The sequence below is a fragment of the Larus michahellis genome, chromosome 8, assembly GCF_964199755.1.
Source record: "Larus michahellis chromosome 8, bLarMic1.1, whole genome shotgun sequence".
Lineage (NCBI taxonomy): Eukaryota > Metazoa > Chordata > Aves > Charadriiformes > Laridae > Larus > Larus michahellis.
Genome location: NC_133903.1, coordinates 8,956,090 through 8,973,811, shown reverse-complemented (window position 1 = coordinate 8,973,811; position 17,722 = coordinate 8,956,090). Strand labels below are relative to the sequence as shown.

General features: G+C 44.4%; 2 protein-coding genes across 3 annotated transcripts; one reads left to right on the top strand and one right to left on the bottom strand.

Annotated features, from left to right (window-relative positions):
• Window positions 1–3,305: 3,305 nt before the first annotated feature.
• GNPTG (N-acetylglucosamine-1-phosphate transferase subunit gamma) lies at window positions 3,306–12,370 on the bottom strand. 2 transcript variants are annotated; one of them, XM_074599218.1, is made up of 11 exons: window positions 12,171–12,370; window positions 12,017–12,071; window positions 11,791–11,858; window positions 9,713–9,767; window positions 9,513–9,596; window positions 8,382–8,475; window positions 7,041–7,155; window positions 6,397–6,479; window positions 6,005–6,127; window positions 4,540–4,621; window positions 3,306–3,750 (listed from the first exon to the last, which is right to left on the bottom strand). In XM_074599218.1, the coding sequence occupies exons 1-11, from the start codon at window positions 12,214–12,216 to the stop codon at window positions 3,626–3,628; spliced, it is 930 nt and encodes a 309-aa protein (XP_074455319.1). In that variant the 5' UTR covers window positions 12,217–12,370; the 3' UTR covers window positions 3,306–3,625. The 2 variants fall into 2 exon arrangements, with proteins under 2 accessions (XP_074455319.1, XP_074455320.1); XM_074599219.1 differs by lacking the exons at window positions 9,713–9,767; window positions 11,791–11,858 and having other exon boundaries at window positions 12,171–12,231.
• TSR3 (TSR3 ribosome maturation factor) lies at window positions 12,237–16,626 on the top strand. The gene is made up of 6 exons (XM_074599220.1): window positions 12,237–12,396; window positions 12,559–12,778; window positions 13,681–13,874; window positions 14,675–14,848; window positions 16,217–16,280; window positions 16,360–16,626. Exons 1-6 carry the CDS (start codon window positions 12,285–12,287, stop codon window positions 16,502–16,504), a joined length of 909 nt encoding a protein of 302 aa, XP_074455321.1. The 5' UTR covers window positions 12,237–12,284; the 3' UTR covers window positions 16,505–16,626.
• The last annotated feature ends 1,096 nt before the right edge of the window (window positions 16,627–17,722 follow it).

Genomic DNA, 17,722 nt, shown 5'->3' with positions numbered 1-17,722 from the left:
GGCCGCGAGCGCGCGCCGGGTGCCCGGTGTCCGCCCGTCCGCGAGCGTCCCCCGGACACGGTGTCCCCGCCGGCACCGGCCGCGTCCTCTGGCGGCCCGGGGGAAGGCGGGGGGGGAGGGGGAGGTGTCTCGGAAAGAGCGCGCAGAGCCGCGTCACCGATGACGTGCTAAAGGGAAACGGCGCGCGACTTTCCCCGCGCCTTAAAAGCAAGAGACCGTGAGGGCGGTTTTGCTGCGGGGTCTTTATTGGACACCTGTCCCGTCACCCCGGGATAAGGCACAGGCGAAGGGGCAGCGCGTCACGGCCTTAGCGCGGGGCCGGGGTCGTCGTTGTCACAGGGCGAGGAGGAGTTGGGCTGGTCGGGGAAGAGCATCACGCCTGCGGCCAGTGACAATAAAACCCAGGATCGCTTTTATTCGCCAGGACACCCCCTGCACGGATCTCACCAGACACCTTCCGCTGTAGGAAAAGCTGAATCCCAAGACAAAATAACCCCGGTGTCAGCACCAAACCGGCTGTACCCAGTCACCAGATGTCACATACACGGTGACCAGGTGTCACCTGGGTAAACCACGGGGACTCTGCAGCACAGTCCACAGCCACCGCGGTGGTGGTGTTCAGAGACGTGTCAGCAGCATCGGACATACGGGATGCCAAGTCAGTCTTCTGTGCAGCTCCAGCCCGTCTCACTAACCGCTACCGTGTTTGGTTTTTCAGTTTGTTTGGGGGTTCTGTTTTGGGTTTTTTGGTTTCTTTTTCTTTTAATTGGGAATTTTAATGGACCCAGTTTTGCATTTCTCCAGTTGAAAGCTTAAAAAAAACCCACCTATAACTTTGGAGAGAACTAAGTTGCATTAGTAGCTCAGCTTCTTCCTCTCCAGGAAAAGTCTCCCGCACGTGCAAGTCTGAATATCTATGAATCTGTAGGAAAAACTAGATACGCCATTGTTCAGTGAAACTAGGGGCTTCCTCCCCAGAATAATGCAAGCCAATCACTGTCATTTCCTGCAGAAATCTCTCCTGCCAGTAATGATCACCTCAAACAGGCATGCCTAAAAAGTTCTAGTGCAGAAAGCAAGCACCGACTATGCATTAAGGTTGAAGATGGTTAATTTAAGTAAAATTTAAAAACCCTCAGAGCACAAAGAATCACATATTAATGAATCATACACTTACAGTCGTCTTCAATGTAAGCTGAACATACTCTGTGACCAGCAAAATATCACATGAAGGTCACCTTCAGCAGCAATTTTAGACTTACAGTTTTGGTATTTTAATACCTTGAGCATCTAAGAAAAATAATCCATGGAGAAGAGATGGGTTGCATAAAACCTATCTTCAAATGCAATCTGGTTTGCGATACGTCCTGGGTTCACCCTACCGTGCAGCACAGAAACCACTCCTTGCGCTACCAAGTGTTAATTATGAACCCAAGGCCAGCAGCACGGCAGGTGAGGGAATCAAGGCTGTAAGATAAGGCTGCCGGTGGGCTGGAAAAAAACAAGTTTTCCCATTAAAGTGTCAGTACCAGGCGAATGCCCGCTGGCTGCCGGCAGCTCCCCCGCCGCAGCCGCGCTCCCGTCACTTCTCCTGCTGCGGCGGCAGGGGAGCGGCGCTTTTTTGGGCCGCATCGAAGGAATCCACGAACTCCGCGGAGAAAATCGCCTCCAGCCGCTCGTCGATCTCCGTTTTCTCCCGGAAGGCGGCCCAGAGCAGCAGCCCGCTGCACAGCAGGCTGAGGGGCAGCACCTTCAACCACGGCCGCTCGTGGTCGCTGCCCATCGACTGCCCGACGCTCCACACCCGCGGGCTGGCCTTGCTGGCGGAGAAGGAGATGGGCCCCTCGTCCTCCGCGCCCTCCTCCGGCTCCCGCCGCCGCGACAGCCACCTCCGGGGGCCGGGCAGGCGCAGGGAGCCCCGCGCCCTGCAAAGACACACGCGTCAGGGGCGGGGGATGGGGGCCGCCGACCGGCACCACCAGCGCCCCCGGCCCCGCCGCCGCCTCACCGCCAGCGGCCCAGTGCCCCGCTCATCCCGCCGCGCCGCCCGCCGCGTCCCCGTGCCCACCGGAAGCGGAAGCGCGGTGGCGCCCGGCGGGGTCCCGGCGGCTGAGGGGCGGCACGGGCGGGGCTGCCTGGCCCCCTGTGAGCGGAGAGGGCACTCGGCCCAGACGACGATGGCGGGGCACGGGGACGGACGGGACACCTGCGCGCTGGGGAACCGGACAGCAGCCCTGGTGAGACACCTCTGGGGCGCTGCGTCCAGCTCTGGGTCCCTCAGCACAAGAAGAACACGGAGCAGTTGGAGCCGGTCCAGAGGAGGCCACGAAGATGCTCCGAGGGCTGGAGCCCCTCTGCTCTGGGGACAGGCTGAGAGAGTTGGGGGTGTTCAACCTGGATAAGAGAAGGCTCCGGGGAGACCTTAAAGTCCCTTCCAGTAGCTAAAGGGACTACAGGAGAGATGGGGAGGGACTCGTTACCAGGGAGTGGAGCCATAGGGTGGGGGGTAACGGATTTAAATTGAAAGAGGGGAGATTTAGATTAGATATTAGGAAGAAAGACTTTACTGTGAGGGTGGTGAGACACTGCAACAGGTTGCCCAGAGAAGCTGTGGCTGCCCCATCCCTGGAGGGGTTCAAGGCCAGGCTGGACGGGGCTTTGGGCAACCTGGTCTGGTGGGAGGTGTCCCTGCCCAGGGCAGGGGGTGGAACTAGATGATCTTTAAGGTCCCTTCCAACCTAAACCATTCTATGGTAAACAAAAGTGTCCGGGAATGCCTGGATTCATTCTGCCAGCTTTAGGTGCCAGTTGTAACTGAATCCCGGTTGCCTGGGGTTGTGAAGAAACAGAATTCCTGCAGCAGGCGTTTTAATGTGCCGAAGACATATCACTCTTGCAGGTGCCTGCTCACTAGGTGGGATTCTGTGATAACGTCTGGAGACGGTGTTCTTGGCCTCCACCGGCTCCTACAGTAACATTTCCACAGCTGATGTTGGAAGAGTCCATTTTATTCCCTATTACACACAGAGAATTGACACGTATTCCCTTGACACAGCTATTCTTTTATAACAATTTGGTGTTTTCATAGCACCTTTCCATCAGACCCTGAACTGCTTTCATTTTACCCACCCACTACCCAAAGATGACACCTGCACGGGGGTGGGTGGGGTGGGGCGTCATGCGCTGCTGTGGCAGAAAACATTTCTTTTTCTGCTAAAGTCTGCACAGAAAACATCTTAGCATACAGATGAAATAACATGTTCTTAATATTGTACTTACTACCTTTCATACAACATCTGACAGCATTGGTCTTGAACTATTTTTTATTTACACCACCTGTTACCATGCTTGATCAAAGAAAATAACAGAGGTGGGACTGGAGATGCAGAATCTGTAAACCTATACCCAATACTGGCCTTAGCAAAGGAGTTTTACAAACATTCTCAGAAACAAGCCAACTGTTCTTGGTGATGGTGAGCCCTCGCTCCATTATGTTCCCTTTGCTTTAGGGCAGAAATTCAGAAAGTAAAGAATACTCAGAGAAGGTAAATCATCCTAGTGTCACGATACATGTTCAACTTGCTTGACATTCCATATGAACCTGCTGTTTACCACCCAGGTTTCTTCATACGGTCTCATTCCAAATTCCTGTATCGCCATGCAGGTGCTCATCATCCTTTGACCCATTAAGAACAGTTGTCACTGCAGTTGCCAGTTTTTGACTTCGATGTTCAACACTGGTATTTTCAGCTGTAATACGTAGTTTAAGACATCAGTTAATTCTGCTTTTGAACACCAAAACATTTTTGTAACAGAATTTGCTAAATAGTTTTGAAATAAGTCATCTAGAGTAAGTTGTGAATTCTGCTTTTGATCATACAGTTTTAATCTGCAATAATTAAATGAACTACCAAACAGGCAGAAATACTGTGCAAGTTACACATAGTTTAAACACGCAGATAAAATGTTTTACAAGAATTCTAATATGTTTTCCCTAGAAAGGAAATTAATCCAGATAAGCCTTGCTTCTTCATAGCCAGCACCAAACAGTCTTTCCTTCTAAAAACTGCATGCGATATGGTACTCACCTAACAGAAATCAAAGAGAGGGAAAAAAGGGGACTAAGGAACGATAAAAACAATTCAAACAGAAACAGAACATTTCAAGTGTTCTCAAAGAAGTCAGGCCTTGTGGTTGACTATGCAGAAAGTGGAGTTACTTAAAAGATGCTTATGTGCTATGAATGCTGTAACACTGATTCCCTTTGTCATCTTAAGTATTGGAGACAAACCTCAGTTACAACGGCAGTCAACATTTTTCTATCAAGGTAAAATTTCAAGTAATCAACAGATTTTCTGGGGGCAAAACAAGTCCTCTTGCGCAGGAATCAAGACCTAAGTACTTACTAAAATCTTTGTCTACTAAATTTTACCTCCATATACAACAGCTTATTTAATCCTTGCAGTAACCAAAACCAACATTTGGGTATTCACATTTTGAACAGACAATAATGAAAAAGAACAATTCCAAAAAACTCACCAGAAATTCCTTTGTATGCAATACCATGCTGACTTAATAAATCTTGAAGTTTTTTTATTTCTTTAGAAAGTTGCTTGTATTCCTAAGAAAGAAAATACATTTAAAATGGCTCTCCCACTCTCCAAATGCATACATAAAATAGGAGTTTATCAAAAATAATGCGTCTGTGCACAGCTGCTACAGCTTTTGACTTAAAAGATCTTAAACTGGTTATTCCAGGAACAAGGTGCAAATTTTACAAAAAGATATATTTCTATGTTGCCAAAACAGGAGTCAGCTTTTTCCAAGCCTGAGAGTAAAAAACAGGAGTGCTTTCTGTTGCTATTTTGGATCTATCCTCTAACTAGCATTTTATCACAGCACAAAATTGCATTCATAAGTTTGCTATAGGACCAGCCTTATTTTATTTTATATCATAATGCCTCAAAATTTGTCACCTCCTCAGCTCTTGACCTAGAAACTTCATGTTCTCTCTTTTAGCAGTTTCTGTTAACTTACAGAGCCAGGGATTGCTTAGTACTTTTGAAATTGAAGCCACATATCTGAAATATCAAAGCAGCCCAAATTTTTTATTGTGTTTTGGGTTTTACATGAATCAAGAAAGAGCAAAACATTAATGATTTAAGATTCTGTGGTTACCAGAACAGCCAACTTTATGTCAATGAAGCCAGAAAAAGAAGCACGAATTATTAAATACTGTATTGTTAACAATTGGGGGAAAAAAAAAAGAAAAAAGGTGATTGTTCCAGCTCCTGACAGTACCACATCAAAATGGTGATCTTTATAAAAGTATACTCATGTTAACCACAGTTTACTGGGTTACATTCAGGAATTACTACGAGGTGTTCTGTCTTTGCCGCATTTTCAAATAAAATGACAGCAGCAGCTTCTTCTTTGTATTACAATGAATTAATTCCCTTCCACGCTCCTTCTGATGTTCAGCTTGCACTCTTCCAGGCTGAGCACACCTTCTGTTTTCCCCATTTCAGTTCTGTTGCAGAAGGACTGTTCACACACGTAAAAGCCATTCAGGAATGGACACAGCATAGATCATTCTGCCTTTTGCTTGTGTAACAGCCAACGCCTTCTGACACAAGTCTGGGTAATTATCCATTCCCAAGGCTGGTTACACATTTATTTTCACTAGTAACTCCTTCCTATTCCCAGACTGAAAGAGTATTTACAAGGTGTTCATAGCGCAAGCGCCTACATTAGTTCCTACATACTCCCCCTGTCTTCTCATTGGGCTTTCAGTTGTGCTGGTTTGTTTCTGACTTAAGGGCTAGAATCGAGATACCAAATCTCTCTGTGTGCAGATGGTTACACATTGAAACAAGAGAAGATAATCCCATCAACAGATTGCAGCTGAATCCAAAGAGTATTTACACAATGCTGTCACGCTGATACTGTCATACAGTAAAAAAGTGGCAATTTAATTCCACGTTGTAAATATTATGCTGGATACCTTATTGCACTTCTCCACTGTTTCAAATTCCAGACTTATTTTCTTATTCTCAACTTCCTTTTCTTCTGTTGCTTTTAGAAGTCCTGCTTCCTCAAAAATCTCTTTCAGTATTTTTTTGTATCCCTGAAAAAGAAAGTTTCCAAAAGACGACAGATCAATCCACTCGACTCTCATCTCCACTTGTAATTTGCACTGGCCATTCCAATTCCTCAAGCTTTACTGTAGAAAACATTACAGTTACCAGGTGATACAGCAATTACAGAGCACAAAAATTACTATTTGCCAACTGCAGAATAAATGCATCCACTCCAAAAGAAGAAACTGCAGAAGCCAGGTTTGGCTCTTCACAGTAATTGTTCTTTACCAATCAGAGTTGGAAAACATTAACAAACCTGGTCAGTTATGAGTTCATCGTAGAGAAGCTGCTCTGCTTCATCCCACTTCCTTTGTAGTGCTTCAGTCAGAGTCGGATAAACTGAAAAATGGAAGTCAAACCATGTAAAAACCAACATCGCTGCCCTGCATTAGCTAAATGCTCCTCTAGTAGCATACAAGCACATTTGTTTTAAGACCTCAGTGTTTCTATACAGTACATGGTCTCTAGTGCTTCCAAGAGCGGGGGTTAAACTTAAATTCCGCTTCACACATCTAAAGTTTCTGGAGAATGCCACCAACCAAAAATTCTCCCCTTATTTCCAGCTAGAAGGCCTCGTATTTCTCTGCTGAATGTAATTCGTATTGAGCTCTCCCTTTTTGTAAGGTAAGTAAATGAACAGATACTACAGGGCTGATTCCTACAACCAGTCCGAAAAAAAAAGAAAAAAAACCACCCACTGTGTCTATACTAACAATGCCAATTTATTTGAGAAATACCTATGTGTTATAATGATTGGGACTTGAAATACACTTCATATTCTATGTTACATTTAATACTCATTTATATCCAGTCACAAACTCAAAGAACCTCAAAACTGACACTCTGAGGTTGGCGTAATATGCCGTCTGCTCCACACACAAATTGTTTTCTGAATCTTACCTAAAAGAGAGTGGGGATGGCACACGAGAGGAGTCTCAAATGTCAGAGAGTAAACACAAGTACTCGGCTCAGATACATAAGCCAATTTATTGCTCTTTCCACAAACAAGATGAACCTAAAGATCAGTAAAAACAAAGATAAGTGAAACGCCTCCACATGAAACAGGGCCAGCAGTGATGATCCGTTTGCTGTCTTCCAATGCCAGCAGATGCATTTCTGTACATACCGTCACATCAAAGCTTCCAGCGCTGTCACCCACAGAATCATAGCAAGCACACCTTCAAATTATTTTAAAAATGTGAAAATTGCTTCCTAATGGGAAATGATGCCCCCACCTATCATTGTTCCTTGGACTCCCAAGCACCGTATTTCCATATTTTGTCCCTTTTCCCATCTTCACATTGGTTATTATTCCAACTATATATCCCTCCCTCTTAACTATTGTATCGTCACCCATCATTGTAATAGCTAAGCATCTTCCACCCAAAAAGCAGCCTGTTGTGAACTATACGGAATCGTTAACTCTTCTTCACGACAGCAATCTATGTCACCAGGGAATGTGAGGTTTAATTCATTGTATCTGTAAAACTCTATAACACACTGAAACGGGAGGTGGAAAAATAAAAACATTCATGAACAAAAGGATAAAGGATGCGTGCAAAGCACGTGCCACACATTGGGCAATTCTCACCCTTCCTTACCCTTCCAGTTGCATAGTTACTTGGCACAGAGACCGTCTGAATGTGAAAAGGAACATTTTAACCACTCCACAAAATAATAATTTTTACTTTTTCTTTAAAATGTACTCACTCCAGAATCTGTTTCTCTTGAGTTGGTTCCTCTGCCACTCCCATATACTTGACTCCTTCCTTAATTCTCCTTGCATGCCCTCTGCTCTTGTTTTAACACCTCACTAAGCTTCTCGGCATGCTGTTGTTAACTGCCTAATTCTTTTCCCTCCTTTTTCCTGGATGTTCTGAGCACAATAGGCTGGCATCTTGAACTCAGCAAATAGCTCTTTTTCCTTATTTTTCCTGACACAAGTTACAAAGGACTGTATGTTCCTACAGTAGTGGTAATACCAGAATATTCCACTCTATCAAGGAAAAAAAGGAGTTAAAAGCAACCAATGAGAATACATAATTAAACTTCAAAATCTTATCCTGATTTTAGCTTCACTCCTCCATCCATTCACCTAGCTCCTACAGGAATTCATCTTTGTGTTTTATGTCACATCTTAAATGATGACTTCTTCGAAGTAGGAATGTTTCAGTCTGTAGAGTGACACGAGTGTGTGTAGAGAGCATGCTGTCTGAATTAGCATAGTGGAGGTTATTATACCTTTGTCTGTCTGCTCTTAGTTTCACAGGAGTCTCCTTCCCTCATCCACATCCCAACAAATGTGTTGTTCTCAATTTCCCATTCATGCCAGATTCTGAAAAAACAGGACATCATTTTATTTTAAGTAACGGGGAAGAAAAAGGTGAACACTCAGGAAGAAAAACACGAATACCCTTACACCGTGTTCAATTTAACTGTATATATTTAATTTTTGTTGTTTTAATATTTCCATTTCTTACAGCCAAGACCTTATAAATGGTACAGTTTGTTATCCTGGCTGCTATCTGGGGCACATCAACATTACTTTGAGAGCACAACGGTGGTTCAACTTTCAGTTTGCGAACCATTTGCACTTACATATCTATGTTTAAATCCAATAAAATACAATCAATCCCACAACAAATTCAAATTCCATGATGCCAAGTACCAAGCTCAGATTACTGCAGGATTTTAGTGCTGGTGAAAGCACCTACAAAACCTAGTCTCTACTGCTGCGAATCCTAAAGCCGACGATACTCTCAGCACCTTGATGTACCCTTTTCCTCTCATACTGGCTCACTGATTATTGTGCACATAGGAAGAAAAAGAGACATCTATATTCAAAATGTTTTGAAAGACAGTAATTTTAAAGCAGTGCTCTAGTTCATAATTATATTTATTTTAGGTCTTATAATTTGGATGCTCTGGGGTTTTTGAATGCTTTGGGGGGGTCTACATTGAGTATTATAATACCTTTTATTAAATATGTTTAACAAGCAACTAGGTATAAAACATTAATTTAATTTTATAAGGTTATATTCAACTCAAAGTGAAGATAGTTAACAGACATGAAATCTTTGTTAATATAAACTGTAGTTATAGACTATTGAACTTCTCACATGAACATGTCACACCTGCAGTTAGCACTGGTTATTAATCAGCCTCCAGCTAAAATAGGAGGTTAGTATTTATCAAAAAAAAAAAATCATAATTTTTCAAGATGGGGTATTTTTATGCATAACGCCTGGGGAACCACAATGACTTAAGCTGACCAATAAAAGAATGTTAAATTTTAAAACTGCCTTCTTTGTGACAATCTATAAAATGGTCTGCTATCAACATCAGTAAAACTTAAAGGTCTAAAAGCCTCACCCTAAAATCCCACTATAGGCATTCCATCGAAAAGTCTGCTCATGCTGAGTGACATTATGGAAAGGACAAAACTCATACTTGTACCTTAAAAGAAAAAAAAAAGAGAAGAAAAAGAAAATAAGAAATGTTTCAGACTGAAATAAAAAACTATTTCATTCCTAATAAATACACATAATCAAATATCCAAATCCGTTACTCACGTGGATTCCACAAAACTGAAACACTTGCCAGCAAGCCTAAAGAGATGCGCAGGGCCTAAAAATACCACAAAACGGCATCAAGGAAGAATAATGTTTCGGTTAAATTTAAGCAAGTTACTGTGGTGACAAAACTGCAAGGACTATGTGACAAATTTAGTTTTCTGCTGTACATATGGAAATTTGTACCTTCCATATGGATTTCTGCAAGTTCCCACCAGTGCTATATTGGTTTGCATCATGATCTGTAACATTTTTCAACTTCAGCACTCAGTGAAATAGATAAGCCTCCTTCTATGCGAGAAATAAGAAACCTATCGGGAGGCCAGATCCATAGAAGGAATCATCAGTGCAGATCTTGCCAAAACCTAACACTGAAATCACTGGAACTCTTCCTTGCCAGCTGTCTGTCCCCAAAGTCATCCGAACTCCTCAAGCGTATACTGGTAAAGCCCATCTGCTCAGAACATTGACAGTGCTGCATATTAAGTTTCGCTGAGATTCCCTAAGTAGATATTCCTTCCCACAGTTTGCCGTCACAGTCTGATCCGGTTAGTATTCAACAAGATAAACCTTTGCTGTCAGAGGGATCAGCAGTTACAGTTCTGCTCTTGTGGAATTGTCCATTCCAGCCTTGCTGCCAAAAGAAATCCAAGGGAGGTAACTTGTCATTCCAAAAAAAGGGCCGAAAATTCTGAACTATGTGCTAGAGGGGTACTTCAGTGTCCCTTGTTTAAGGTCATTTTGCATGGAATGATTAAGTATTTATGAGGGAAGAATAAAAGAGATTACAAAGCAAATAAAACCCCATCCTGAATTCTAAATCATAATAATGTACTTTTCCCAAAGATCTATACAAGCAATCCTAGAAACAAAGACCAGACCACCAGAATCGTGCCCTCGGAACGCCCTGACCACTGGGATACAGGCAGGTTCTCTTTCCCATGTGATTTTTCCGACTGCATGATCTTGCATTTCATTCTACAGGCGACCATAGGCTTGGCCAAAGGGTTCGTCCCTCTACTACACGGAGTTCCTGCCTCCGCAATCAGGATGCCCACCCCACAGAGAAAGAAAAGCAAATCTGAACGTCCCTCAGGAATGCATTAAACTCATGCCTCCATCTTCTTATAGGAACTATTACCCCAGCTCTCTTGTAAAAGAAGAGAACAAGTAAGGTTTCCATGCTAAAGCAATAATTGTGCAAGACAGTGTTCTATGCTCTAGACTGCAGTTCCACAGACACTCCCAATTTTTGGCTACACAGAAGTTCTCATATCCAGGAAAGAAGGATTTCAAGCGTACTGTTCTTTTAACCTTTTTTCTGCTATTTTTGGCATCTTTCCATTCAGCATTTTAACTATTACTAATCCCATGTCTAACTATTTCACTTTCCACATGCAGAATTTATACATTTGATTTGGGTTTACAAAACATGACAGAAGACTTTAAGCATAATCCCGTTCAATGTCACCACACCAAAATGCCTTTATTGAACCTGAGCAAGGTTTAAGTCTGTGCTTAAGGTTAGCGGAGAGACAACAGTTATTTCCTTTTGCTCACTCTTTGCATTCGGTGTTTATTTTATCTGCTCTCCTCCATATATGATCTAGAATTTTTTAGATTCCTGTTTATTTTGCTGAAGTGGTGAGTTTACATTGCAGCACCCAGACCTGGTGTGTGAAACTGAGCTTCTGGGACTTGTTCCAAGACTACTCTTAGGGCTTTTTTTAAAAACAATTTCTGAGTATTAAGTACTACCAGATGACAGGATGACTTCTACATGACAATCTCAAGGATGTCAGGGATTGTTTCAAGAAGAAAGAAGTTTTTAGTAAGGATTAGAAGGATCTATGACTGGCTAAAAAAAACACTGAATAAAACATATGGATAGCAGTGTGACAAACAGCACTGGGACACGGGACACCAAAGCACAATAAAATATATTTGGCCATGCTTATTTTCCACGATGCTCATAAGATGCCAAGTAAAATTAGCCTTTGCACACAGTCAACGTAGGCTATTTTGCAAATTGTAGTCACTAAACGATGGAAACCGGACAAAAAAGGTAACGCACGTACCCGACACGGCAGACGGGGACACCTTTGGCTGCAGCCTGTTTGTCTGAGGCAAGAACGGGTTATTCAACCTTTCAAGAGAAGGGGAGTTACGCGTTTGAGTCCGAGCTGTGCGTCTGCCCGCGGTTACACCCCCCCGCCCGTGTCCCGACACCGGCGGCCCCTTCCCCGGGGGCCGGAGCGGCCGCTGAACCGGGCACCGCGACAGGGCGAGGGGGCGGCCGCCTACCCGAACGTGTTCGGCTCCTCTACGATCTTCATCTTCCCCGCGGCGGCGAAGAGACCTGCCGAGCACAGAGCGGTTGGCGGCGGGCGGGCGGGCGGGCGGGCGGGCGAGCGGGCCACCGACCCGCCGCGACCCCCCGCCCGCCGCCCGCGCTCACCCAGCGCCGCGCCCAGCGCCGCCGCCAGCAGCCGGGCGGCCGCCATCGCCTCTTCCGCTGGAAACGGAAGGGCGGTGGGACGGAGGAGCGGCCGCTCCGCCCAGACGCGGGGATATGGAGCGGGGCCGACGCGCTGACCGGCGGAGGGGTGGCCGGCGGGGCGGCCATCGCGGCCTCCACCGCGGCCTCCACACCTTCGCCGAGGAAGCGGAGGCCGCGCTGAGAGGTGAGGGGAGAGCGCGGCCGGGCGGGACCGGGCGGGACCGGGCGGGACCGGGCGGGACCTGGCGGGACCTGGCGGGACCGGGCGCTGCCGGGCCCAGCGGGTCCTGGACCGGCACCTGGTGGGGCCTCGGAGCGGTCACTAATGGTCGGCCGCTGTTTTCAGCTTGCCTGGAGGGCGACGGTGCGGCGGAGGCGGGCGAGCCGGAGGCGAGGAGGTTCCCCTGCCCCCTCGCCATGTGGGAGCTCGGACACTGCGATCCCAAGAAATGCACCGGGAGGAAACTGGCCCGAAAAGGGCTGCTCCGGACGCTGCGGCTCCGCCAGCGGTTCCCCGGGCTCGTCCTCAGCCCGCTGGCCACCGAGTGCGTCTCCCCCGCAGACAGGTAGGTCCCGGGGCCGAGCGGGGAGCGCTTCGGTGGTGGGATGTTGTGGGGAGCCCTTTAACCACCGATTCGTGGCCAAAACTGTGCCACAGTCCTTCCTGTTACAGCGCATTGATGCCCGAACGTGAGAAATAGAGCCTTCTTATTAAATCAGGTCAGCATTTTTACACGGTATCGGGTGAAAAATGCATCTGTAGATCATAGACTCACAGAATGGTTCGGGTTGGAAGGGACCTTAAAGATCATCTAGTTCCAACCCCCTGCCCCGGGCAGGGACACCTCCCACTGGACCAGGCTGCTCCAAGCCCCGTCCAGCCTGGCCTCGAACACCTCCAGTGAGGAATCAGTGTGTGGTTTGTAGGTTAATTGGTTCAGAACCGCGGCCCTACAGCTACTGTATCTTTTATGATTCCATATTCAAGTTCTTCGGCTGGGCAACACAACACATTAACTAGAAAATGTATTTGGGGGAAACGTTGAGAATTTTCTCCAAATGTGCCTGCGCAATTTTTATACAGATGCGCGTACTCAGAGAAAAGATTAGCTTTTAGAAGCTAGCGGAGAACCTAAATCTGAACTTTGGTGTACTTTTAAGAATGTGAACATTACTATTAACTACACTCTTCTGTCACATTTTTAAACCTAGAATTTTGCTCTTTCAGTCTCAAATGTATGGATCAACCTTTTTTGCCACATGCGTGTTCAGTGGAAAAACATGTTATTATTCTTTCTCATTGCACCTGTATTTTAGATCATTATAAAACATGCCTTTTGATTGACAAAAGGGGGGGTGTATGCAAATTTGCTGCCAGTATAAAGTGGCAATTATAATTCTTACTTTAACTTATTTTGTCAATACAGCAATGACAATTTTTCAACTACAGCGATGTTTCTTTTCTCAGGCACGTCGTTGCCCAGAGTGGAATCGCAGTCATAGATTGCTCGTGGGCCAAACTAGAAGAAACTCCTTTTCAGAAGATGAGAGGAGGGCATCCACGGCTGCTGCCCTACTTGGTGGCTGCCAATCCCGTGAACTATGGTCGCCCGTGCAAGCTGTCCTGCGTGGAAGCTTTTGCTGCAGCTTTTTGCATTGTTGGTAGGCTGCAATGCGTCTGATAGGAAACATGCTACCAGCAGTTCTTACATGCCTAATAAATCAGAAGAGATGATCTGCGATAGAATGAACCGTGATGCCCTCTCACTGGTCATCGCGCTGCTGAGTTTGGGATCAGATTGTGTAGCTTTCTTCCAAGTACTTGTATCTGGTAGCGTTGAGGTCTCTGTGGGGTGTTCAGGTCAGCTATTAAATAGGACACATAAACTGATGATCCTGGTTTTGTCAGGATGGCACTTAATGTTAGAAAAACTGTTTAAAAAAAAAAAAAGCCAGAGCGTGAATCCTTAGGCACCTTTGTCTCCAAGAGAGGTAACAGCCGCCTGTTAATAGTGGGGGTTCTGGTTAAGAACAAAAGAAACTGCTCCCTCTTCTGATGTTTTGCAAACTCATCACAGAACTTTCTTGACAACTGAAGAGATGTGCTCTACTATACTGCAGACAAATCTTACCTTCTGAAAATAAGAGAGGATTTGGTCCATACAGTACTGAAGGGCTGTGGGAGCTGGAGCTTGAATCCGTTACCTCTACAGAATATTTTTACATAACGCTCACTAAAAGATTACGAACTTTTCTTGGATTCAGTTAGATATTTCGAGTTAAACTGAAATTTGAAAGGATTTTTGATCTTTTTAAAAGTCTGAATCCCTGAACATGGAAAAAATGCTGGCAAACATCTCATTATAATAGTGATACATAGATATGTACTGAACTTGGAATCCTGTAAGCTGAGTGAAATCTCCCACTGAAAAAGAAAACTGATCACTTATTTTCTGTTTTAGGGCTCCCAGACCTAGCCACCATTCTTCTAAAGAAATTTAAATGGGGCAAGGCATTTATTGACTTGAACAAAAATCTCTTGGAAAAATACGCAGCCTGTCATTGCCCGGAAGAAGTGCTGAGAGTTGAAAAGGAGTTTTTAGCCAGTGTCCATGAAACACAAGATGAAGAAATAGGTAAGAAAATAACACAGACACACCACCCCCCCTTCTCCTAACTAGTTTCCTTACAATCTTTTCCTTTAATCTCATGAAAATAGTAGAGGTAGAAGGTAAGAGCATTGTTGAGATGTGGTGTTGTGTCTTTATACTGTCTATTCTTCTAAGCGAGTTTCCCTATTTCTTTAAACTCAGAAAGATGAAAATTACTAAAGCAATTTAATGCATATAGTGGTGCATTCACAGCTGAACTGTGGAGCAGCTACCCTGATTACATTAAGGATATTGGAGAACTAAGGAGTAAAAAGAAAATACTATGCTTCCTCATTTTATCTACAGATGTTAAAAGCAGAGTGTGAGTAAAAAGACTAGTAATTCAGGAGGAGAAACGTAAATACAGGCATACAGTCTGACAGCAAGTTAGTTACACATAAACCTAAGGAAGACCTTTAATGGACATCTTTATATAGTCCCTAATCAAGATATTTAAAATCAGACCTATAAAGATAACAAAAATAAGTACAGTAGTTTATTCCCAAGTTCTTCTGGTAACTTACTGGTATCCCAGTATTTCAGGCTGCAGTCACAGGTGAGTACTTGGTCTCATTCAAGACAGGAAAAAAAAGAAAGACAAATCAAATGATCAAGAACATACAAAGAGAGATGCTCCCAGTTAATGTTACCCTTTCACAATGGTTAAGTCCCACAGAAGTCGGCCAGGGGATCACACCGTAAGCAGGTGGTAGACACCTTTAGTTTCCCTGCACTTCAGTCTCTTTGCCATGACAGGCTAGGCTAGATTCAACTACTGCTATGTTAAACTGAAGACAGTTCTTAAGGGGCAACACTGCTATGCCAAATAAAGCACACTTCCACCCACAATCACGTGTATTTTCTGGACGGGTTGTGGTACCAAAGCTGTCGTGCCTTCTTTGACTTTTCAGAGGTAACAGTTCTCCGCAGCTGTGTGAGCCAAAGCAAATCTAGCCCTTCCCTTCCTCAGCAAGAGCTAAACCCGGACGGCTGTGCTTCACTTCTCAGTAGACGTGAACTCACTAGATAGCCCTTTGAGAACTAAACCATTAAAAGCCTTAGAAACCCCTGCGTACAATCTGACTCCCCCTGAGGAGCTACGGAACCCTTTGGGGCAGGAGGGGAGGGCACAGAAAAGAGTGAAGACTAGAACTGGGGGGCAGGACCTGGCAGTTGTTTCTCGCCTCCCCTAGTTTCTGACCAAACTACTATGGTAGAATCATCAGAAAGCTGAACCAGGCTTCCTGTGCCTTCCCCTCCATGCCAATAATCTTCCATTGAAATGAAAATAAAGGCAGACGATTAAAATATGCCTTCTTCATCAATGCGTGCGTGTTTTCCTTCTTTTTCCAGATCCATTTGATGTTGACTCAGGAAAAGAATTTTCTAATCCCAACAGACCAATCCATTCTCCAGGGTAATGAAATTTTAATTTAAATACTGTTTTTCTTATTATAAGTTGTTTTGGTTTTAAAATCCTGAAAAAATCTTTCCAGACTAGCAGAAAGTGATGAAGAATCTGAGGACAGCGTGAGCGCTCCAGATGATGACACTGAAAGCAGCAATGAGAGCAGTCCGGAAGATGATGGTACTGTAAAGTTGCCACAACAACAGCCAATAAATCAACTACTTGAAAAGTAAAACAAAAAAACAACCCAAAAGCCCAACAAACACACATAAACCCCCACACACCACAAGTACATATCCTCCCCCGACATTCCCAAAGAGTTGTAACATCTTGTATAAAGACATTTTCTTGCGAAGTTGAGCACGGTTTGTTCACTTTTACCTTGGTGCTTAGCAAATGTCTTCCTTTAGGTGAAGGTCAGGCTCTGTGTGGGTTTATAGGTCTATTTAGGCACATAAAGGCTTTATGTTATTTAGTTTTTAGACAACTGTTTATGGAATTATTATGTAAAGAGCCTGAAGCTTAGTTACAAGCTAAAAAAACCCCTGTATTCTAATCAATGTGCCTGGAAAACGGTCTATAGAGATTACTTTAACCTAACAGTACCTTAAGTAAACCCTTCTGACTTCTGGACTATATTTGAACTGGAAAACATGATTTAAGATACTGCCCTGCTCAGAGTTCGTACCGCATAAGGAGCCTCTGACTTTTCACAGGCCCGAACCAGCCATATGTATTTCAACTACTTCATCTAGTTTAAGGTAAACTGACTACCTAAGCTAAAAAGGAAAAGATGCTTCCTAGAATTGTTTTAACATCTCAGTATGTCTTTTCACTAGCTTTACATGCTATTTTTTTTATTTGCTGTGATAGACGGTCCTAAGCAACGTACAGTGTTTTGGCACCTTATGTTCAGAACTGTGCCAAGAAGTTTCAGGTCGCGGGTTCAGCAACACTATCCACATTCTCCTTCCTCAAAGTGGCACCCTACAAGTCAGAAGTACACACTGTCTGGCCCTCAAAGATTTGAGTCAGAGACTCTCCCCAGCACTAGTACCTTAGTTCACTTTTCCATATGCCTGCCAGTTTGCCTGGTGAAAGCGCAGCCGTTAACAGTTGCTTCCCGTACATTTAAATAGAATGCTCTTTTGAGTTTCCAGCATCCAACTGGAACTTATTTAAAACTAAACTTCAGCAACCCTTCAGTAGAACTGGAGATACTGAGGACAATTAGAAGCGTTACCTTCGTACATACAAGCTCTTCAAGTCACAGCAAGATTTCCACCTCTAAACTCTCTTCTACTTGAACAATTAAACGCTAGCCCTACTGGAGTCACAGCAGCAGTTTTAGTGGTACAAATATTCCATTTCCCTTTAAAAAGAAAAAAAGAAGCCCAAGTAAATGAAGTTGACAGGGCATCTTTCCCTTTAACTCAGTTTCTTGGTTACTC